Source organism: Vidua chalybeata, chromosome Z (assembly GCF_026979565.1).
Source record: "Vidua chalybeata isolate OUT-0048 chromosome Z, bVidCha1 merged haplotype, whole genome shotgun sequence".
In the NCBI taxonomy this organism is placed as follows: domain Eukaryota; kingdom Metazoa; phylum Chordata; class Aves; order Passeriformes; family Viduidae; genus Vidua; species Vidua chalybeata.
In genome coordinates this window covers 2,370,092-2,393,756 of record NC_071570.1, presented here as the reverse complement: position 1 = coordinate 2,393,756, position 23,665 = coordinate 2,370,092, and the positions used below count along the sequence as shown (strand labels likewise).

General features: G+C 42.5%; 1 protein-coding gene across 10 annotated transcripts in view; it reads right to left on the bottom strand.

Annotated features, from left to right (window-relative positions):
* Positions 1-3,419: 3,419 nt before the first annotated feature.
* Positions 3,420-23,665, bottom strand: part of PIAS2 (protein inhibitor of activated STAT 2) — a 41,920-nt gene continuing 21,674 nt past the window's right edge. For 4 of the 10 annotated variants that reach the window (XM_053932126.1, XM_053932127.1, XM_053932131.1 and 1 more), the window contains 13 exons: positions 22,038-22,512; positions 19,689-19,773; positions 19,028-19,078; positions 18,843-18,933; positions 15,411-15,545; positions 13,366-13,471; positions 12,732-12,805; positions 11,762-11,922; positions 11,033-11,166; positions 10,414-10,582; positions 8,045-8,184; positions 6,161-6,198; positions 3,420-5,396 (listed from right to left, as the gene is read on the bottom strand). In XM_053932126.1, the coding sequence (XP_053788101.1) occupies positions 5,211-5,396; positions 6,161-6,198; positions 8,045-8,184; positions 10,414-10,582; positions 11,033-11,166; positions 11,762-11,922; positions 12,732-12,805; positions 13,366-13,471; positions 15,411-15,545; positions 18,843-18,933; positions 19,028-19,078; positions 19,689-19,773; positions 22,038-22,512 (1,845 nt within the window). In that variant the 3' untranslated portion in view covers positions 3,420-5,210. Of the gene's footprint in view, positions 5,397-6,160; positions 6,199-6,532; positions 6,695-7,479; positions 7,539-8,044; positions 8,185-10,413; positions 10,583-11,032; positions 11,167-11,761; positions 11,923-12,731; positions 12,806-13,365; positions 13,472-15,410; positions 15,546-18,842; positions 18,934-19,027; positions 19,079-19,688; positions 19,774-22,037; positions 22,513-23,665 lie in introns of all 10 variants that reach the window. The other 6 variants (XM_053932128.1, XM_053932132.1, XR_008428632.1 and 3 more) reach the window with 5 other exon arrangements.

The following is a 23,665-nucleotide window of genomic DNA, read 5'->3' as shown; positions in this document are numbered from 1 at the left end:
GCTCAGACTTTTCCTTTTCAGGTTGGGTTTCCATAATTTTAAGTAAAGGTTTTCCTTTGCAGCGAGCCTGGGAGGAAGAGTTGGTCACCAGCAGCAGCAGGGTAGAAAATTTAGTACGAATTTGAAGCTTTAAAAGGAGGACACCATGCCAGCCAAAGGAGCTTCCATGACAGGACACTCCCTTGCCAATCCTTAGGCTACCTTCAAAATAATGTGATCTTATGCTGCTGCTGAAACATTTTCCAGTGTGGTACAGAGCCCTTCCTCTGGTACTGTTGTTTGTTTTTGTGTCCCATTTCACTCCTGCCGTTTTAAAAATGCACTTCAGGAGTATCCTGTGGCATTGGGAGGTTTCATGGGGAACATTTGGAACTCCTCACATGAAAAAAAATCTGCAAGAAATGCCATGTTTATTCTCGAGGTGTCTCCTTTCAAAGCATCAGTGTGGTAGCTGCTTAAGTAATCAGTAATGAAATAAGAGGTGGCCAACTTAAAAAGTCTAAACTGGTAATCTAACTTCTTGAAAAAATAATTTACATACTTGCTGGGTGGCTGGGTTTGAGTATTTAGGAGTTTTTTTTTTCCCCCAGGTTTAATTTTTAGCCCTCTGGATCTGCTGCCTTTCCCACGCTGGAGGGCCCCAGCCTGGCTGAGTGTGTTCAGGGCTTTGTTCATGTTCCCCTTCTGGAACCTTCTCTGCAGTAATTGCTTTGTTAATAATAGAGCCACACTGCACAGGTTCATGATAAAGGACAGGCTGTCACTGAACGTATTGTTTTGTGTCCTGTTCCTTTCCTAACAGGTGCAAGCACTCTATTTCTCATCTTGGCTGCTTCTGAGCACTGAATTAACACTTCTGGGTCCTTATAATGGCCCGAGGAGCTCAAGCTGACCAGGTCAGCTCCTGTGACATGTGAAACACCTTTTTCTCTATATCCCGTTCTGTCTATGTGAATTGAATTTTTGCTTTTTTATTGCCAATTAAATGGCACATGAGATCTTTCTGCAAGTGGGAGTTGGCCTCACTTTTACCTGCTTTAAAGAATTAATTGGAAAGCAGCTGTTTCCTAGCTACCATTAGGGTGTTCTAGGGTTTGTCTATGCAGAAACACAGAATAAGCCAGTCCTGTTTTTTCCTATAGCTAGCTCATCCCTTTTTAATTTTTTTTTTCTCCTTCCCACTAGATTTTACTGCCAATTTGAGACCCAACACTGGCAGCCAGGTTTTTCCAGTGCAACTTTGATCATTGGCAGATTCTGCCTGGAAATCCCTGGCAAGTTGTGACTGACACAGGTAAAGGCAAAGGCTTCGAGGAGTTTGTTCCACCTCTGGATTACTTCCTAGGTAAGTTGTAATTACTTTTGTTTCATGGTGTGTGATGCACTGCCCAGTTTTGCCCTGACAGTTCCCTCTTAAAACCAGGAAGGAAATGGAAAATTTTTAGAGTGTCACATTGAATGCACTCAGTGTTAACAAAGCGTGATGATGACATGACCACCTAAATAAAAAAAAAATTAAAATGACATCTGAATTTGACTTATGTGATTGTTGTTGCCTGTATGTTATCTGTGACCACTCCTGCCTGTGTCAAAAACCTACTTTTAAAAAAAGCCACCTAGGACTAATGGTGTTCTTTACAGTTTGCCTAGACCACAATTATTTTTAACCTAGCAAGTGCCTCCCATCATTGTTGCTCTGGCAGGAATTCTTGCTGAATGGTCAGGTTTTGTCCTCTCAGACAAAATATGTGTTCGTTGATTTCCTAACAGGAATCCTGTGTGCTCTGGGGGATGGATGGCAAAAGGCTGGCAGTTCAGAATCACAGAAAGAATTAGATTGGAAAAGCCCTTTGAGGTCATCGAGTCCAACCTGTGACCCTACCACCACCCTGTCACCCCAGAGCATGGCACTGAGTGTCACATCCAGTCTTTCCTTAAATACCTCTGGGGATGGTGACATCTCCTCCCTGGGCAGCCCTTTCCCATGCCCAATCATCCTCTGTGAAAAATTTATTCCTTATGTCCAACCTAAACCTCCCCTGGCTCAGCCTAAGACTGCACCCTCCTCCTGTCCCTGTTCCCTGGAGCAGAGCCCGACCCCCCCCGGCTGTCCCCTCCTGTCAGGAGCTGTGCAGAGCCACAAGGTCCCCCCTGAGCCTCCTTTTCTCCAGGCTGAGCCCCTTCCCAGCTCCCTCAGCCTCTCCTGGGGCTCCAGCCCCTTCCCAGCTCCGTTCCCTGCCCTGGACACGCTCCAGCCCCTCAGTGTCTCTCTTGTCCTGAGGGCCCAGAGCTGTCCCCAGCACTGGAGGTGCCTCAGCAGTGCCAGCACAGGGACGGGCACTGCCCTGGGTCTGTGGCTATGCTGTTTTCTGATTCAGAAAATGCCTGTTCCTGCTGCTGGATGGGTGCACAATCTCCGGGAGCAGGTGTGGTGGTGTTGGGCAGCAAAGGCCTGCCTCCATGGCTCTCCGACAGCTTTATCTGATGACGAATATGAAAATCAGAAGCCAGTTCAGGCTGAGAGCCTTTAAGAAGGTAGTCTTCCTGTCACTAGAATTTTAGCAGCTAGCTCACTTCCAGAAACTGCAGAAAAAATCATAGCAAATGAATGGGTGAGGGGAAGAAGGCCAGTGTGTGGAGCAAGGCTTTCACAGCATGCTGTTATCTGGGCAGTGGGGGGGGAATTCGTGTGTTAACCTCATCAGCTTTACTGCCCTTCTGCAGCTGGCTCAAAAGTCTATTTGATACAGTCCACTCAAAGCAGCAACCATAAACTCCCACAGCAGGAACAAACAGGCTTTATCTAACCTTTTCTCTAAGCTTTTTCTTGTTAGAAGTTCTTGGATAGACATTCTGATGTGTTTTAGGATTTGTTGAAAGGGAAATAAAAGCAAAGCCACACCTAGCTACACCGGCCAGTTTGGCTGAGCAGCACAGCAGTGGTGCAGGCCCCACCTCAGCTGCAGCCCCTGTGCCCCTCCCCACCCATCCCAACAAATTCCTTGTTCTCTTGTGGAAGCAGGAAGATGGAAGAGGACACTGCACTGCTCAGACACCTTGGTACGCCCTCATCCCCAGCAGAGTTAAAGGATTCAGGGGGTACACAAGCCTTGCACTTTCTGGCACTGCAGGAAATGCACACACACCACGGCCTGTGACAATCAAGGCTGAAATGTCTTCAGCTTGCTCTGTTGGCGTCGTGGCTCTGGAAGGATGGAAGCAATCCTGCCTCAGCCCCAGTTACTGCCTGCTACATGTGGCACAGTAATTTACAAAACTGCAGCTGTATTTTATTATACCCTGAGTGGTTTAGAGCACATCCTAAGACACTTGTCCTTATTTCACTTCTCTGATGTACGTGCATGATGTTCTCATCCCCTCAGCCACACTCGAGTTTGACATTAAGAGCATGAACAGCATTTTCAGCAGAGACCAGTTTTAAATCTTTTATTCAGAATAACTCTTGGAACCTCTTTCCACACTCTACTTACAGGTCAAGTCGACGTGCAATGGTGATGCAGAAAGCACTGATCTGCTGCAGGCCATCAAGAAAAACTTCATAACAAGCATGGTTTTATTGGAAATAAATCATGCTAACAACTGATCCTTAACAGGTACAAAATATTAAACTGATAAGAAAAAAGAAAAGAAATATTGGGGCACTATTAAGACCAACATGTGAACTCAAGACTGCGTGAAAAATCATACAAAAAAGGTAATAAGGAACAGTAATGCAGCATTAAAGGTAGGGGTACAGGGCAGACAAAAATTACAAAACATCCTGTTTCAATATATTTCCATGTACTTGGTTCAAATACTGTAACAGTACAGGAAGGCAAAAAGCACCAGACATCCAACTAAAGAGGTAAGAAAAAAGGAACATAAAATTAGCAAAAAAAGTAAGATCTAGGTTGTTAGAGAAGAAATGATCTCAAATACAGTTACTTAACAGAAACGCAACACTTGAAAAAGCTGTTATTTCAGCATACACAGACAAGACCATTATTCCAGCTCCATGGAAATGACTTTTCCTAGTCTGTAACCTCTTCCACATACAGTACTGCTGAGGTTATCCCCAGGTGTGTGTGGGCACACTGCATACACACTAACAAAGCAGCACGGTCATTGGAGGAGTAAAATGGGGAAGTTGTTCCCTTTGAAGTAGAAAAGCAACAATCAGAAGGCCAGGAAATGTGGGGCAAAGCATCATTAAGCCCTAAACACACAATTCAAAATTAGGTGGGAACACTGTGCAGCTATGGCTTCTATTTCCTAAAAAGCCAAGCCTCCCTCACAGTCCACATGGAACACAGCAGTTGCTGTAAAGACAGAAACCATAATCAGGAAATCCTAGAAAACATTCCTGCACTGGATAAAGTCTTTCCTATTTCATCTTCCTACAGCAACCACAGAAAGCAGCTGTACATTCACCTGTATACTGGGAGTTTTTGGTGGTGGCAAGGTGTCCCAATTATAACATGGCAGCACAGAGACTGTGTGATGCAGGGTTTGCATAGATAGTCTGTCCCCTTCCTAGCTCAAAAAACATGGAAAGGAAGAGCTCACAGCTTGGGCTCTTGTTACATTTGTGAACAACATGAAACTAGGAAAAAAACCCCAACAACTCCATTTATAGAGGCTTCCACTATGTCCCTAGGTAAGGGGGAGGTGGAGAACAAGACATATAACACGTCATGGCTATTCCAAAGCTTCATTCTCTTAATGAAGTTTATTACAGGCCCCAGTGAAAATATTATAAATTCACTAATTCCTACACTTATGCACCTTTTTCCTAACTGCTGTCCTAGAGCAAGTAAGTGCTTTTCTTTATTTAAAAAAAAAAAATCATTTGTTTTTACATTATTGCTGTGTTTTACAACAAAATTAAAAAGCACTTATGGAATCCACACAACAGAAAGTCAGTATCCCCAGAACAAATAAAAAGCTTGAACATGTATTCTCAAAAGGGCCTTTTCTATACCAGCTATTCAACGAGCAGGAAGAAGAAAAATAAAAAAACCCAATCAAAAGTCATCCTATCGCTTCTCTTCCGAGCATCAACGAAATTCACCCCGCTCTCCCAGGAGGCAAATCCTTTCAATAAATATCAGCGTGAGCTCCGAGGTGCTGGAATTCCGGGAGGTGGGGGGTAAGGAGGAGCAGCAGCAGCTCTGTGCAATGCCTGCGGGGTTCCCGTGCTGCCCCGAGGGTCAGTCCAGGGAGATGATGTCGGGCGCGCTGCCGCCGCTGCTGGTGATGACGCCGGCCTCGGCCCGGCCCGAGGAGCTAACGTGTGTGCTGCTCTCGTGGTGGCTGGTGGAGGTGATGATGCTGCCAGGCGTGCTGCTTGTTGAGGTTGAGGTGAGACTATCCAAAAACATAGGAGGACAGTACTGCTTGAAACAAACAACGAAGAGTGAAGAGACTAACTGCACGAGGGAAATGTATGCTCTGAAGATACATCTTCCCCACACAACAAGCAACAGACGCGCTCCTAGCGGGACCACAGCGAGAACAGGAGTTCTGCGGATCAGTGACCAAGCAGGGATGGCAGCCATGAACCTCCTCCCTCACCCTCCCATTTCTGTTCTCCAGAATTCTCCAGGTTCCTAGCGGGACCACGGCGAGAACAGGAGTTCTGCGGATCAGTGACCAAGCGGGGATGGCAGCCATGAACCTCCTCCCTCACCCTCCCATTTCTGTTCTCCAGAATGATTTGGGTTGGAAGAACCCTAAAACTCATCTCATTCCATCCCCTGCAGTGGGTAGGGACAGCTTCCACTACCCTATGTTGCTCCAAGCTCTGTCCAACCTGGACAATTCCAGGGATGGGAATAGGCTGCTCTGTGCAGCCTATGCCAGGGCCTCAGATACACTCTGGGTATATTCAAATTAGTGCTGAGCACATATTTACTTTAAAAAGGCAAACTATCAGCAAAGAGTGAGTTTCCAGGCCTGGGTTCATCATAGAAAGGCTAGACTGAATCCTGTTTTAATGCATCTTCATTACCAGTTCTTGCTAGGTTTTCCTAGACTGTGGTTAGATCTAAGCAAGTGAACTGCAAACACAGTTTGGATGATGACACCCTGATAATTACTGGAGCACAACGTCACAAAAATCAGACTTGGAAATTAACCCCACAACAGATCAGAAACATACCTGTGAATCAACTGGGATTAGCGAAAGAAAATCCAGACCTAGGAAGAAGAGAAGGATGATAAATAGACAAGTCTCTCTTTTATTCACACACAACAAATTTAAGGATTTTTTTTTTTTTGTGGTTGTAGAATAGATTTTGCAATTCATACAGAGTTTCTAAATGGAATATACCACTGTGACACCACTCTCAACGACTACTTCAGGCAGCAGCAAAACGAATTATCTAGTACAAGTGGCTCTTTCTAATAATGAGGATGACATAATGATGTATTATTCACTGAATACTGCAGGGTGGTTCAATGTGGTTGCTTAGATGGAGGTTGCCATTTGGAGCTGTTGGTTCATTAATGCAAGTTTCACTGCATATTGTACCTGACTTGGCCAAACTGGGACATGAAGAGTGTCATCACATTAAAGATGCTGGAATGAAGTAAAGTCACAACATGCACAAGTCCAAAAACAAGCAGCAGGTCTCTTCCTCCACCCACGGGCAGCCAATAAGGAAACATTTCTAATATCATCCCCGTTTTGTGTCTAGACAAATAAAAGGAACGAAGAAGAGGAAACTACAAGTAGTTCAATGTATATCCTCCAAGAGCAGTGACAATTAGTGTCCATCTTAAACACCATTTGCGTGTAAGCATTTAGGGCAAGATGTTTAGAATTATAAAACCAATGAGAAATTACCACATTTTTTGTTTGGTTTTTTTTTTTTTTTCCTCTAAATATTGGCCTTGTGTTTGCTATGTCAACAGAAAGAAATGATATACTCCCTCCCTCTCCCCTCGCCTCCACATCTCTTCTGGCCCATGACATCTCTCCTCCTCTTCTCCATTAGAGAAAAATTTTGAAGGAGATTTTAAAGGTCAGCTGCATTTACAGAACTGACAGCTTCTTTTGTCTGTACAAGTTCTAGAACTCGGTTGGTAAAAGGTGAACAACAGTTCTAGACTTCCATTCTCTCAGCTTATTCTCCTATGCAATTTGGGAAAACTACTGACTTCTTAACAAGGGAGAAGTGGAGGGAGGGAGCAGTAAGGGAGCCAAAATGGATAGAGAAACAAGGGGAATGATATCCATCTCATTGCCAAACTGGTGCTGAAAGAAGAGGAAAAAACCCAGAGATGTTGCAGGGGAGGAATGGAGACAGGCAATGGAGCAGGGAAAGGGAAGTACAGGAGGCCAAAGTGACACCTGTCACCACAAGTCACCACTTCCTGGGCTCTGGGTTTGTTATAGCCGGCCAAGAGAACCCCCAGAGTCCCTATACACAGTGTTCTTTTCAAGGAGCCAGGATAGAAAACAATCAGTATCCCCACCTTTTGTCTGATATTTAGCAGCAGTGTTGAAGAATACATCATAGGCATTTAGGGTATGTCTAGGTAAAGAAAGTCAATAGAGGTCAGCTCACAGATTGTAGCTCACCTTAACCTTTTTCATACAGTCTAGACAGAGCACCACTACAATCAGCTAGCAGAGTAACTACACTGAGGGCTGGGATGAGTCAGCACCCTCACACCTCTAGTAACTAAAACAAGCAACTACTCTCCCTCGCATCTACAACACGTAACTACAGGATGTTTACACAAAGTCTGGCTGAGCACAGCAAGAGCAGTTTCTGGCCGCCGTGCTCAAGTGCCAGTTTGTACCCCAAAAGCAGTGCTTGTCACATCACTGCTGCAAAATGCAATCTGAAAATGGGCAGACAGCCTTATTAGGCTTGTCTAGACATCACATCAGTGCCATACTGCATATAGACTTGTTCCATTAAAAAAAAAAAAAACCAAAAACAAAAACAAAGAGTTAAGAAATTCTTCCCATTTTTACCCACCCCATAAATTAATACTATTGTCAGAGCATACATGAAAAACACCCAGCACCTACCTGGCAAGTCTGATGAAATACTGGATATTGGTGGGTGATGGAATGGTACGGGGTAGTCTGTTAATGAAGGAGGAGTAGCAGCAGCATCGACCGTCGTCACGCTGGGCACTCTGGCAGTAGATGGCTGATACATGAGAACCCTGTTTCAAACAGCATGGGAAATTACAAACAACCTGGCTGTTAGTTGCACAAGGCAAACCATGCACTGCTGTGCACTCTCATTCACAAGTCACCGTGCGATAACGCAACTACAGCGTGGCTACTCACTACACAGTACTCCACTCTAATTTCCTTTTTCATAACAGTCTTCATAATAACATGACCGTATCTCGGTTCTCAACAGCAGCTGTGACATAAGAGCAAGTTGGCATTAAAACAAAGTACAGTGCTGGAGTCATTGGCAACAGTCGGAGACAAATGGGTGTCTGTGAGCACCCACAGAGGGACGTGAAGGTGACCAGAGCCAGGAGGAGAGTGTTCCATTTGATTTCTCCACAGAACTGCTGCTCAGTGCCCACCTGTTACACCAAGGGCCTGCCCCTTGGTGTATTATCCTTGATGTATTATCCTGCCCCACAGGATGGCACAGATTACACAGGTGGGAATTAAATATAAGCCTGTTTTTACTCACAGCCTCCAGTTCAGCTCTCAAGGAGCATGTTACAACCCTTCTGCTTCCCCTCATGCTGCCTGACCTCTTGGCAGCATCCTTACAAACACTGCCACAGGTGCCCAGGCACCAGCCACGTGCATAAAACAGTTCACGAGCTCCAAGTCAGGTGGAAACACACAGAATTCTGCTTCCAGATGCTCTGCATCGCTCCCTCCAGCCTTGAGTGTTATGCATGCATCTTCTTTCCCACACTCCTGCCTGTTAACCTACTTCTGATGTCAGAACCTTGGATGTCAGACCCTCCCTTCTCAGGCACCTCTCATACTTCAGCCTATATTGTTGCTTTCTCTAAGAAGACACCCCAGTTTTCCCAAAACTAGCATTCAGACAACACTGTTTAAAGGAGCTAAACCCCAAAAGCCTGGCTTTGATCTGAATTTGAAGAATGAAAATATGCCATATCCATACCCAAAAATCAAGGAAAATACATGGGTCATAGAGAGAAAAGAAGTCCGTCCTCCTACAATTACAGTTGCAGGTAGCCATCTCAAACATAGGAGCACGGAAGGAAGTCTTGGTGCCTTCTGAAACTTCATTAAAAGATGTATTTGTAGCTACACTTTCTTGTAAAAGTGAGGAAGAGTCTCTTGCAGAAGGACTCCTCCACAATCCTCACAAAAAAGCAACAGCACTGCAGTATCACTGCTGAAAGTGGTTGAAGATGATCAACTACTTGCTCACCAAGGACCACACAGACATTCCTGTGGACTAGAGACTCACCACACCTGCTCATTACTTCTGAAACAGAAGGGGAACCTTCAAAACAGAAGGGGATTGGGTTTATTATTATTATTTTAGTACAGGTCATAAGCCACTACACAGAGAGACACAGACACACACCTCATGCAGGCAGCAACACTAACTGATGAGCCATTACTAAAAGCTGAGCTTGGAGCAGTGAGTGCTGGTGAGCCTGACCAGTGGCCCGCACTCCCTGCAGGTCTGGGGTGCCCCATGGGCCAAGAGCAGCAACATAGGAGCCACAAGGAGCCCCCAGGCTGAGGTGCATAGATCAGGACAGACAGAAGGTGGCACAGCAGCAGAGAAGCTGGTCAAGCCTGGTGCCAAAGTCAGGCCTGACTACAAAGAGGGAGGAGTTGCCAGAGGACTTGGGAAGTCACTGGTTGTGCTAATCAAGGTGCAGGACTGACTGATGACCACAGCCAAGAACAGCATCCAAGACATTCCAGAATTTAACAAAGAGATGGAGGAAAAGCTCATCTTGATTCAAAACAGCAAAGTGGCTCCCTTCCAAGACTGACAGGACGGATGAAACACACAACTCAATCTCATTCCCTGGGCACCAGAGCAGATTAGATAGAGGATACAGCAGACAGCAAGAGGAAAGCCTTTAAGATGACACTAACTCAGCAAGAATGCATGAAGTTCCTCCACTTGGCATAATCTACTTTCTCAGGAGAACACTGCCCACTAGCTTAGTCACATTCCTTTTCTATGGAGAAATGTCCCTGAAAACACAGCAACACTCAGAGCAAAAAAAAAAGTTCTTTTGTGAGGTTGAAATCTATTTAATAGTGTTTTGCCTGTACAAAGTTACTGCATCGATACAACCTTCTACAGGAGAGGCCTAGACATTCTCCTCTGCAAGTGCAGAGCTGGATTCCAAGTACATTTCTCTACAGATCAGTTTAGCTGAGACATTACAGAATAACAACTAACTTTAAAATTGACAAACCCTTTGGTTGGGCTCCCGTGTATTTCAGACATAAATATGCACTTCCTTTTGGCTGGAGGATCTTCTTCTTCATCGGAAGAGCTTTCTACTGTCAAGTCGATAACATCAACCTTCTTGTTCACCTCACTGGCCACTGTCACAGAACATGGTTTGCTAACAACACTGGAACCTGAACAAGAAAATAAAACAACATTGTTCTCCAAAAGCTGGTGATGTCTGCAGTTTCTATTTGCAAGAGAACCAGGAACCCAGATCCTGTATACCAGATCACCTTCCTGGCCATTAGAAATAATATTTTGCCCCAGTAAAATAACTTTGTGACTCTTCTGTGTCACATTGAGACTATTAAAGAATAAACTTTTGTTTTCACTTGTCATTTTAAGGATGCAAAACAAAAGCAACTTTTCATTTTCTTAACTGCTATTATAAAGAGCAAAGACAAAGACCAAAAATGCACTCTGAGACATACAACCCTTTCTCTTCTAGCTTAAATTACAAGAAGGTTAGTAGTAATAAGCCCTCCACAAAACAAACACCAACATCCACATACATTATCCAAGCTACAACTAAATCTCCAAGATTTTGTGCTAGTTTATAACCAGTAACCAGATGTACATACTTTCTATTTTGGTGCACTGTGGACTTGACACTTTCACAGCTTCCTTCTTTGGCCTCATGGGGCACCAGGAGCCATCCTCCTGGAATTTGATCTCATCCATATCAGAACATTCATTAAGGATTTCCATAAAGAGGCTGAAAAAATAAAGTTTCACTTTTGATTCTAAGTGACATTTTTATTCTAAGTGAAAAAGAGACACAGATAGATAATTATGATCACCTTCTACCCACTTTGTCTCCTCCCCCCCTAGTTCCTCTTTACCTGAAAGCCTGTAATTACAGCCTTTGCAGATATCAGAAAATAAGATTATCCCAACCCATCCATAATTCACTCCAACATTACTGCAATACACAGATTTCCATACTGAAGCAGAATCCATCACCCCTTGAACCAAGTTAGACAATTGTTACGAGTTAGAAGTTATGTTTTGAAGTTAACATCTTTTACGGATAGAGACATGTAAAAGGAATACCTGTCCTTTTATGTTGCCATTTATATTTCTCCAGAGGAAATACACTGAGACTCAGGAATTTGATGGTGCACTTAGGAGATAAATGTGCATAGTTCATTATGGGAAGAGAAACTAACAGAGTCTAATGGTTCCTCCAGTCTGAAGTATTTTGACAAAAAATTGTATGAAATGGCTAAACCTCAAGCCACAAAAGTAGCTACTGAGTACAAAATAAAAAATTTTAAGTAACTGTGTAATCTGCAAAGCCAGTCTCTTACCCATCTAGTATTAGGCTCTCGTAAGCTGCCTTTTTGTCACAGACAGGGCAGATCCAGGTAGGCTTCTTTTCATTCATTTGAAGATAAAGAGCAGCATCGAAACATTGCAGGTGTGTGCAAGTCACAGCCCTGCATGGGATTGTCAGTCTCATTTTTCCCAGCTGCAGGAGATGCATTGAAAGGGTGTCAGAACAGAAGTCAGAGAAACAGGCCTAAATGAATCCAGAGGCACCGGGTAAAACAACTCTTCCTGCTCACTACAGAAGTGCCTGGGCTAAGGATGCTGCAAGTAAATCCACCCCATCACAGCACCCACACAGAGAAGGAAAAATTAAGCCTTGCTCTAAGGCTTCACCACACTGAGAACAGTCAGAAAGACTTCTAATGGACCTGAAACAATGTTATTTGCAGGATTTCATTTTTATTAAACAATCAACTGAAGTACCCACTTCTATAATCTTCTTTTAACCCAGTAAAAGAAAACCTAGGTGTTTTCCTGAGCTCCAGGTACTTATTACACTCAGAATGACCAGTTTCTTCTTGACAAGAGAACCCCCAAGGCAGCATTACCTTGTTATAAGGTGGTTGCCTGTTTTTCTGTTTGCTTCTGTATATGCAGTACAGGCAAAGTCACCAAGATGAGGAGGAAAGAGGTTTTAATTATCATTCCATTCTTTAATTATTCTGTCAGCCTGCCTGATTAGCCTCAGCACGTCAATATAGGAGATTAATCCTTCTACAGGCCTCACTGTACACAAGCAGCAGCTTGACTCAGTGCATCACAGCTGAGGCATCCACAGTCCTAAACCACAGCTGGGTTACTGCTGCTTCTCCCCACTATTTTATCTTAGCTTGATAATAAAATATAAAAACAAGTGAGGTTTCTAAAGCAAGACCTTTGAAAAGCAGCCCAATTCTGCACTACAGATGAAAATATCAATGTTATCTGGAAATTTCCAGCCATACTTACAGGACACATCAGAGAGACCCGCAGACTGGTTGTGGCAATCTCACTATCAGGATCTGCAGTTAGTTTTTCTTTAACTATTAAAATAAATAAAGAAGTTATCCATAGAGGTCATTATTTCAAATGCTAACCTTGATTCAGCAGTACATACACTTTTCTTTCAGCTATCTAAAAGAAATTAATCCAGGAAACTGTTTCATCTACAACAACAGTTTCATTACTTATCAGCAACGGGCAACCTGCATCACATTATCAGATGCTGTCTGACTGCAGATGCAGTAAAACCACACAGAGCAAACTCAACCCAACATGTCAAGAGATAAATAAACCATTATGAGTGAGTGAGGTATAGGTGAAGACAACTCAGGACATCTAGCTGCACCTCACAGCCCAGCATAGTAAGGGGTGCTTGTGGCATTCCCAAAAACACATTTCAGATGGGATCTCTGGGTATGCTCCCTAAAAACCCTCAATGAAAAAGAGTGTGATGCCTCACCAACAGCCAGGGGAACCTGTGAAACCCTGGGCATGGACTTTATTCTCAAAATATAGCAAATCTCTTATGTATTACCAATTACAGTTTTAAAGAGCCACTAACCACCCTCCAAAAGTACAGACAGGCAAGTTAATTACTTACTTAGTGCTCTGGAATGATCAGGATTTCTGATACCTTTCATTTTTAACCTCTGCAAAAGCATAGCTGAGGTGAGCTGGCGAACCAGATACACAGACATGGAGTAATTCTACAAAAGAAAAATTAAAGATTAAACATTGATTTCATATTGTACTCTCAACTATGACAATAGATGACTATTTACACTAGTTGTAGCATACAGTAAAAACAAAAATGTGACTTTTTGCTTAATCATTATTAAGAGCATTGACAGACAACTTCAATTTTGTGGAGGTCCAACATTCTGCCAGAATTCTCTGGCCAACCAGGTCTAATTATCCTACTCCAGTTATGACTGAACTAAGAGGTAATTTCACAACCAAGAGACAATCTGAGCTCTTCTCCTGGAAAGATCATATGTGACACATTTCATACATGTAGTCTTTTAAGAATTTCTTACATTTTGTCTCCTTAATCTTCCCCTTTTTTCCAGTGTCAGTGGGGAGCTCAAAGAATCACTTGACAAAAGATGAATGGTCTTTATGGTATAAACAACAGCTTCAGATGGTACAGAGCTGCCCCAGTTTCTTTGTACCTTTTCTTTAGCTTTTTCTGTACTTCTAAGCCCAGCCTTGTTACACCATGTCCGTTCCACTGAGCCTGGCCCCATTCCCCAGCATTTTCTACTCCTCCCTAACTCACACCACTTGTCAGCTTCTTTTGTTCGCTGTTCACTCCCTCTTCTAGGTCACTAATGAAAAGTCTGCAAGCCCCAGTGCTGCAGGATAATAATGGTTTCATCCATGTAACAAGAACAACCCGTGACCTCTTATTTCCACTGCCTGCCAGCCATCTTCCTATGGCTCCTGCACTGCCTGGGTACTACACAGGAACTTCAAACAACTCCTACAGCCCTGCTCCTCCTTTACCACCTATAGGAAAACCAGCTCTTACCTAGAGCAGCACATAAAGCATTCTAATTGCACATGAAACCACTAAGAAACCCAGATTTTTGTTTTTTTCCTTAAAGAATGGCCACCTGTTGCCTTACAGAGAGGATTCTACAAGCTCAAGTCTGCCCAGCAGTGAGGGGTTTATGCCCCCTTGGCTCAGCAGCCCTCCAGTATCAGCCCAGTCCAAGCCAACAAGCCCTTATGTGACAGCGGGTGCTGTTCCACAGGGTCTCACTTTGAGGATGAATAGCAGCAGGTTCTGGCACCAGCACTAAACCACAGAACTTGCTTCACCTCTCAGGGCCAAGGGGAGGATGTCCAAGCATTCCGAGTCATCTGCTTCCATCAGAGTGTATTTTGGCATACAGGGAGGAAAGCTAGCAGGCCTCAGCATGAGAGGCCAAGACCACACACAGGACTGGAGCCATTTTAAGATTCTGTGCTTTGACTGGGAAGCAATGGCTCAGATCTTTGTCTCCATCCCTGTTCTAGAAAATCATCCTTTGATGTCAGCACTGCCCTTCATTTATTTTTTGAACATTACCTTTCAATCCAATCTCTTTTTAAAATTTTAATATAAAAGCTTATACTGGAGTCTCTTTGAAATTTGTGGTATTTTTAGTCCAGAGAATTCGATTTTGAATAAAACCCCATAGAGAAAACTACTTTGATAACTGCATCCAGAATTAACACAGATAAGGAATAAATAGTTCTTGACTTGTCAACAGCTGAAAGGGTGCTGCAACAGTTTTTTAAACCTAGGATGAAGTAAAAAATTCCTTGCACTCTCCTTTTCTTTCCTTAATAAATCTACAAGGGCATTTACTATTCACACCACAAAAAGAGTTTATTTTTGACATGTATTTCAGGCAAACTCTAAAAGCAGACTTTTAAATGTGAACCCTGTAAGAAAACCTTTCCATCTCTATGTAAATCCTACATGTGTTACTGAAAACTTCCACACTTCTAGAGCAAACCTTGTTTCCTGGCACTGATAATAAGTTCAGCCACCTAACAAAAAACACTTGCCAGCCACATCAGGCAGGAAGGGAGCGGGAAATAGCTCAAATAGGTTATTTAGATGACTTCCCACATCCTACATAACATGCAGGTTACCTTTCCAATTTCAGAAGCCCAAGAGATGGAAATCTGGTTTGGCACTGCTGATGACAGCCTAACTAGAGACGTGATATTCAAGGGACGCCCAGGTCGCTTCTGTTCAATTCCATTTTTTGGTGGTGGAGCATATCCCTGTGGAAAAAAGGACAATGGATGTGTTACCCAGACTCCCCAGTGCACTGAAACTGCTGACACATACTTGTTGGTTTTAAACAGATCTATGAGAAGCAGGCAAACTTAGAGGCTCTCTAGGCTGGAGAGCATTTATTCTGAGAAATATCAGACTTTCGCAGTAGATCACCAAAGTCAAACACAGTTATTAGGCATTTGCTGTTTTAAAAGGGTTTTACAGAAGCACTGGAAAAGTGAAAGAGAACACAGTTTGTGTACTGGTAGTTCACCAGTAAACTACTGGTGTAGTGAGAGTAAAAGGTCATGTGGAAGTTCTGTCCTCTTTCTCACCATGCCCTACTGGAACAGAGCAAAACATCACAAGGTCATAGCCTTAGTGACAAACAGAGCAAGTAATGAAGACTTAACTCAGTGTCTCACACACTGAAAACATTTCACTGATTAAGAAACAATTACACCTTGTTCCAAGAGCTCCACATCCCCTCAGTGACTACTTTGCCTCGTATCAACTTCATCTGGCCCCATTAGCAACAGGTGTCACCTGTCCTCTGCCAAGGCCCCTGAAGAAGGACTGCACATGGAGTACCAGCTGTATTTAAGAGATCATGGAATCAGAGCGGTTTGGGTTGGAAGTGACCTTAAAGATCATCCAGTTCCAACACCCTCGTCACGCAATAAGCCTGTGGCTTATTCCTCTCACGCTGCATCTGTCACGATGACAACAAGCCAGTCTGACAGAGCCACCCTGAGAATCCCTGCTCTGAGCTCACAGCCAGCCTGCAGCCACTCATCTCAAACTCATCCTGCACCTGAAGGATGCCAGCAAGATGCAGCTTGGCCTCTTGTACAGACCGTATTGATGCATTTCCAGACAGTGTTGTTTTAAACAAAAAACTCACCCAGAAAGTACATGCTGAGAAAAAAAGTAAGTATTTCTTTAGCCAGAGAAATGCACACACATTCACAACCTAGTGCTTGGTAAAGGAGTTATTTGAAAGATGCTAAGTCTGGAAATAAAAAAAGTAATAATAATCTTTTAAAAATTATTTATATATATATAAAAATAAAAACAGCCTCTTCTACTCACTAGCTCAGTACGCCACAAGGGCTTTATTCCAGAACACAGAGGCAGCAGATGTATGGGAACTGATGACAATTTCACATTTAAAACACAGAATGATTTCAGAAGAGAGTGAATGCAAGTTCTCTTACATTTCCCAATTTTTTTTTCCAGAGACAGACTCTGCAGTGCACATGCTTTGTTTCAGTGAATCTTTTAGTCTTTTCTTCCACAGAGCTTATTCTTGAGAACAGGTTCACTCATACTCCTACAACAATTTGGAACCTTCCCTTCCTGTCCTTTTTGAAGCATTCTGCTTGCCTCACAACCAGCATGGCCTGGCACTGTTTAGGCAGGCTGCCAACTCTAGTGGCAAGAAACTGCCAATATTATTTGGGCCTTGAAGTCTTCCATGGTTCTTCAAAGAACCACACTACTCAAGGCAGGTAGACTCTGCCACAGCAAGGAAATTCATCAGGAGAAAGCCTAACTGCTCATTTATCTGGCTTTTCCCAGTGACACAGATGCAGCATACAAGGAAACATGATGTTAACATGAGCACAACCCAGGCAGCATTTCTCTGAAGCTTCTGGTAAGGACTGCAAGCAAGGAGATGACCAAGAGTAATTTATAGACTTCTGCAGAGGCATGAACTGCCCTACCAGGCAAAGACAGAAGCTCACTTACGAACTGTGCAAGTGGGCAATAAAAGCTGGCATCACTGGTTAATTACCTAACACTACTGCAATGGAAAACAGTGGTCTGTGAGGCAAAGAAGTTACCTTACACTTCCTGCAACAGAAAGGAAATGCCAGATGATGCACAGAGAGACCAAATGAACAAAAAAAAGTCTGTAGAAGCACTCAGACTGAGACTCTATTTGTCATTCAGCTCACAGTGAATGAGGAGGTGGAAGTTGCCAAGACAATAGTGATTTATTCACTATCCCACCTAAGGTTCAGCTGAACAGATTAAAAAATCATCTTACCATGTGCAGGAAGAACCTAGTGGATTTAAGCCTAAAGCAAAGTAATAATCCAAGATTAGTAGTAGTTTCTGCAACAACTGTGACACCTTACACACAAAATGGAGAGCACAGGAGGGTGTAACCTATATTAATGAGACTGAGAACCAGCTGACACTGATGCCCAAAAGATAACATCAGACTGAATTCTTTTTCATTGGTTGCTGAAAGACAACCTACAGAAGAGAAAACCCTCGAAGTTATCACACAGAATGTAACCAGCACTTGCAGAAAACACTGACCAGAAAACATGAGAAAGAAACCTTTTATAACCCGAAGACTGAAGTAGGAGGAAGAGAATCTAAGGAGTCTTATTTAAACTGAGTAGAGGCAAAAAAAAAAAGCAGTCACAGTTGCATATGGGAGGAGGGAAGCTACAGGACAGTATGTCTGACACACCAAGGTGGTTAAAAACAATCTGAAAAAGAGGTTTCACACCTTCTCTCTCCACACGGTATCTTTCCAAACCCACTACTGAAAAAACCCTCTGTTCCATGACTTTTACCATACTTTATAGCTGCAAGAAGTATTTCTGAATGGGTTGCGCAAGAGTTTCTCTCTGTTCTATTGGAAGAAAAAAGAGAGAAACCCATTCAAAAGACATTTTGAGAATGAGAAAGCCTCCAGATCACCCTGTGACTATGTACTGATTTTTGCAACATCAGACACTCCTGAAGTGTGACTGCCAAGTGTTCTGTTACAGTATTTGCAATGTGCTAGGAACCCTAAAACATGTCTGTTCTTCATCCCCACAACAATGGTGCTCTAAACAGACAGATGCAGAGCAGTGCAAAGTGGCACACAAGATGCTGATCCCATTCCCTCAGAACAAGAAGGAACTCAAGCCTCTCACAAAGACAGGCAGCCCACACAGCAAGGGCTACCACCCTCAAATAAACTTAGTCTGAGCACCTGTGAGGAGGATTCTCCGTGCAGACAGCAGATTGTTTTTGAATTATTTAGTTACCTTAACAGCAAAAGAAGAGGTTTGCTGTAGGGGGCTTAATCCCATTTAGTTCGTGTAGTGGCTGTAATATGATTAACAGCAATAATGGCTATCTCACACAGCAAATGTACAAACTCCATACCTAACACTAGAGAAATCTGAGTGATAACAAACAGCTTGACTGTTTTGGCAAGCTAACACTACAGAAAAACACATACACACTCCACAAGTCACCAAGAAGCCACAAATACATATATACATACTTACTGGCAATGGGAACAGCTTCCCATTTACTTTAATGCACAAACTATTAGGATAATTATCCTCTTGAGGGCAGCTTGTCTCTGCTAAGCATAGCCTGTATCCATAGAAAGAGAAAGCATTATTTTCAAGTGTCCCCACGAACATCCATCAGCCAATTAAGTTTTCAGAGAACACTGCAGAAAACGTACCTTAGCTGAACTTGGACTGTGTAATCTCTCCTGCCTCCAGGCAAAAAGTCCCTGTGACAAAGAGAAAGAAAAAGAGAAGTACCCATTTAGCAAGACTCATATTGCAGCCATACGGATAAACAACTGACACACCTGCCCCAGCATCAGTAAACTTTGCTCTTGGTTTTGTTTTATTGAGCTATGAACCCCTTGCAACTGACATTTCTGTTTAACTACTCCCAAGTTACACATGGATTCAGGATTAGCATCCTCCACCAAAAGTTCATAGCAACATTAAAGTAGGATGCTGCCAGGGATGAAAAACCACCTGTGAATTTTCATAGTTTACAACATCAACCCTGGGAAAAAACAGAAAAGCAGGCTTCCATTCCTGCAGCCAGGAGAAATGTAGGGAAGCTTTGCACCTCTCTGCACAGTGACAATTATTTGGAACTGAGTAATCGTTAATTCTTTAACAGGGTACGACTTTCACAAAATGCACACAAATTTTGTGTACAGTTGTTCCTGAAGGAAACAGAACAGATATAAACTCAAGAGTAACTTCAGTGAGGATTATCACTCTGCATCTGCAAAGTGATGCATATGGTGAACGAAAAGCTCACACTTTCTCCTGAAATTCTGAAGAAATTTACCTACACTATACCACACTCTCACTTCTTACCTGGAAATACAGATTTCTCTGACCTGCTGAGGTGTTAAAGCAAAGATGAAAAACTTCTCCTGGAACCTCTGAATACTGCTCTGTACTAGAAGAAGAAAAAAAGACACAAAAGAGGTTGAACTATGGTGATTAAAGCCATTGATTTAAACAGGATCTGCAGTTTACACCTGGAACAAGGCATTAAGTCACTCGAATGGTGGCTGAACTGCATGTAACTGTTAACAAAAAAAGCAGTGGAACGAATCTTTCATTAAACTACATTCAGATGGTTTAACAACACATTACACTTCAGTACTAAAGCAGCTTGGCAAACTGTGTTAAAATCCTTTCTCCCAAAGGAGGAAGGTTTGAACAAATACACAACAAAATATTTCACTGGATATCTGACAGAAGGAATACCACTGAGATACCAACAACTACAGTAAGGTACCAAAGGAAGAACATGTGCACCAGAAGTTATTAATGGACAGCTGGAAAATTCACAAACAGCTACAGGTAACAAAATCTTTGGGGAGGAAGGGAGGGACCACAATCCCTCACGCCAGAAAAGCCAGCTAGACTTCATGTCGAGAGTTACCCTCTAGTGGCATCTGACAGAAAAATAAATAAATACAATGTTCACACCAGAATATAACTTGTCTGTCAGTGACAGGAATTGGCAATATTTTAATATTTAAAGTCCACAGTAGGCACATGTCACTTTCCTACTTCCTTTAAAATTGAAGAGAAGTTATAAGTTTTGACCTGAAATGAAGGCAGATTATGCATGTCCTATTTAAAATAAGCAGCAGGGAGGACAAACGCAAAAATGGCACAACTAAACCAAGAAAATTTGGAAGAGTTGGACTGTCTAGTGCACTGTGACATTCAGGGGAGATGGCTTCTATACCCAGAAAAAAACAAAAAAACAAAAAAACAAAAAACACACAAAAAGGAGGCAAACATGAAATGGAACCCAGGTGGAGCAAACACGCACCAAGTTCCTCAAGCAATTCCAAGCAGATACAGTGTGCATGTATGCACACACACACACACCACAGAGCACATCTGATATTTAAGAATACTTGAACACGTGTAAAAAAAGACAGTGGAAGTATTTTATTACTTAATTTGGTGTGGGTTAAAACCAAACCCCACACTTACACTTGTGCTCTCAAATTAGTGCAAAGGAATACCACACTCATCCCTTCTCAAGCATGAAGCAATGAGGTGGACTATACTCCTAGCTCTCTGACTTAGCTGTTATTTAAATACTTAACTCTCAAATGTACAAAAACAAATGAGAGCACAGAGAGAAGTGAAATTACTGTTTGTTGGTAAAGTTTTCTGCTTTAGGTACTGGAGGATTGCAGATAATCAGTCATCCCTCATTGAGTTACGAGTCACAGCCTAAAAGACTTCATGATCAGTTAAGAAATGCTTAAGAGGATGCAAACTATTTTATAAACATATTACTAAATAGGGAACATTTTTTGCCATGTAAGGTAAGCCAGACTGGATTTCAAGACAGAAGATGTAGCTCCAAATAATTAAAAACGTTCAATACTGAGGCACTTGGCAAGATAAACCAGGTTTCAGGTTATCTGGAAGACAATGTCCACTCCATATTAAAACACACAACTTTTAGGCTGAGAAACTTCACTACTCTGAGCACAACACTGAACGTCACAGCACAAAGTATCTATTTCAGTGCCAGATCTCAGAGCCTGCACAATTTTTCCAAGTGAGATAAGGGTAAAGTAGCAAACCAATGAACATGTTCTTTTTACCCTGCAACTTGTGAATTACTGACTCTGAAATCCCTTTTCTATTATTTCTATACTTTCTATTATTTCTGACAAAACTGTTCCTCATTTGCACTAGGCAGAAACTTCAGGTCCAAATCTTTCAGCCAAAAAGTGGAGGTTCAGACTAGGTATTAGGAAACATTTTGTTACCAAGAGGGTGGCCAAACACCAGAACAAGGCTCACGGAAAAGCAGTCAATGCTGTCAGCTGTCTGTGTTTAAGAGGAATTTGGACAATGCCCTTAACTATTATTCTCTAACTTTGGTTCACAGTTGGAAGATCATAGTAGGTACCTTCTAACAATAACCCTACTCTTCTTCTTAATATTCAAAAGAGAGAAATCTTTAATCATATTACTTTTGTAACAGAAAACTCTATTTTCTGAAGTGTGGTTTTGCACTTTTGGGGAAAATGGTAAAGAAAAGGAAAAGGTAAAGATATAAAAGGAAAGGAGATTCCACTTGTCCCAGCTGCAAAAACCCACTGAAGTCTGGGCTCAGTATTGTCAGAAGCAAAGCTTATTTAATGACTTCAGCAAGCTGCAGAGGTATTAAACACTTACCTAGACTCGTGGGTTTAATGAGCACGTCGAGCACATCATAGAAAGGTAAGCTTTTCAGCTGAACATCAGGATGAACAGGCGGAATCGGAGGGGATGGCTGCTGCATCTCAAAGTGGGGCTTAGTGTCCTGGAGGAGCACAGAACTGACAGGCGAGGATGGAGACTGAGGCGTGACTGAAGTGGAAGGGAGTGGGTGAATGCCCGCGACAGCCAAGTCAGGCTCGACTGGAGAGGAGCTGCTGTCCAAGTTGAACGCCGCAGGTTTTATAGCCGATAAATCCGACAGTCCCTCAATCGTCCTTGGGTACCGACGCCTATAGAGTTCTCGGATTTTGATCTGAACTGCTGGGCTGCAGCCGCTCTTCAGTAAGTGCAGTGCCCTCATCAGGAGGTCATGTTTGCGCCCACTTTTATTACGTCCAGCAAACCCCAGCAGCACTTGCAGTTCAGAAACACGAAAACTTGATACCATATTCTAAAAAGGAAAGAGAGAAAAGCACAGGTGAGCCAACAGCACCCCAAGGAGGCCTTTTCAAGGAGTATGGTGCGGCATCTTTCATCATCTAATCTGACAACTTGTTACTTGGTTATGGGTACTGCCCACACCTTCACAGAACACAAACAGTTAGTTTAAAATGAAGAAACAAAGCGTCCAGGATGCAGGTTGAGTTTGCCCATGAAAGATTTGTTTCCACACTCAAACAATAGTAACAACAAAATCTTAAATTCACAGCACAAGCACAAGCTGTACCACAAAGAATCTGTCGCACTTTGTGGAACAAAATACCAAACCAAAAAAATCAAGTGAATCAGTATTATCACCTGTCTTCGAACACGCTTTAAGCACTTCTTTATTTTATATCTTAATTTCTGGATAGTTTACTGTGAAACTCCTTTTATTTTGGACACTGATAGGCGTACCACATTTCACTGCTGAAAGATATGCACAGCAAGGAGGACAGTTCTTAAAAGCTACATTATTTACTGTATGCTGTGGCATACAGTATGATACACAAACAACATAACTGATTCTTCAAATGTCAAAGAAGAACGCCCTCTCTTTTTCAGATCATATTCTGGTATCAAGTGTCACAAAGGTATCTTCAAATCAAATAATACTATTTACTTGGTTATCAGGTTAGTTTTGGAAGTCTGAGGACTGAACTGTGAAGTTAAAAAAATTAGACTCCCACTGTTTCTGAAAACAGAAAAAAAAAAGAAAAAGGCCATGATACAAAAGGACACAATCTTGTGCCCCATTACTATTAACAATTAACTTTGCACAGATGCATCATCTCACATTTTTGTGAGCAATTTATACCTCCATTCCAGAGGTATAAAGTTGTCCAGAATACTTCTAACCAACTTCTTTCCTATTTCTGGGAGACACTTTCACTATAGCAAGGAGGTAAAGTTTTTAAAGGCGAAAGAACACCAGTCTTCAATCTGTGCTGCTGCACCATGACAACTCCACACTCAAGGACTGGAGATGAAGGTGATAACAGAAGGTATGAAACAGCGGACATCTGGGATCATATGTATTTTTAAAAACAGTTCAGAAGTGCATCTGGACTCTTACTAAAGCTTTTGGCATTGATTTCAAAAGGGACACAACTCAAAACACAGTA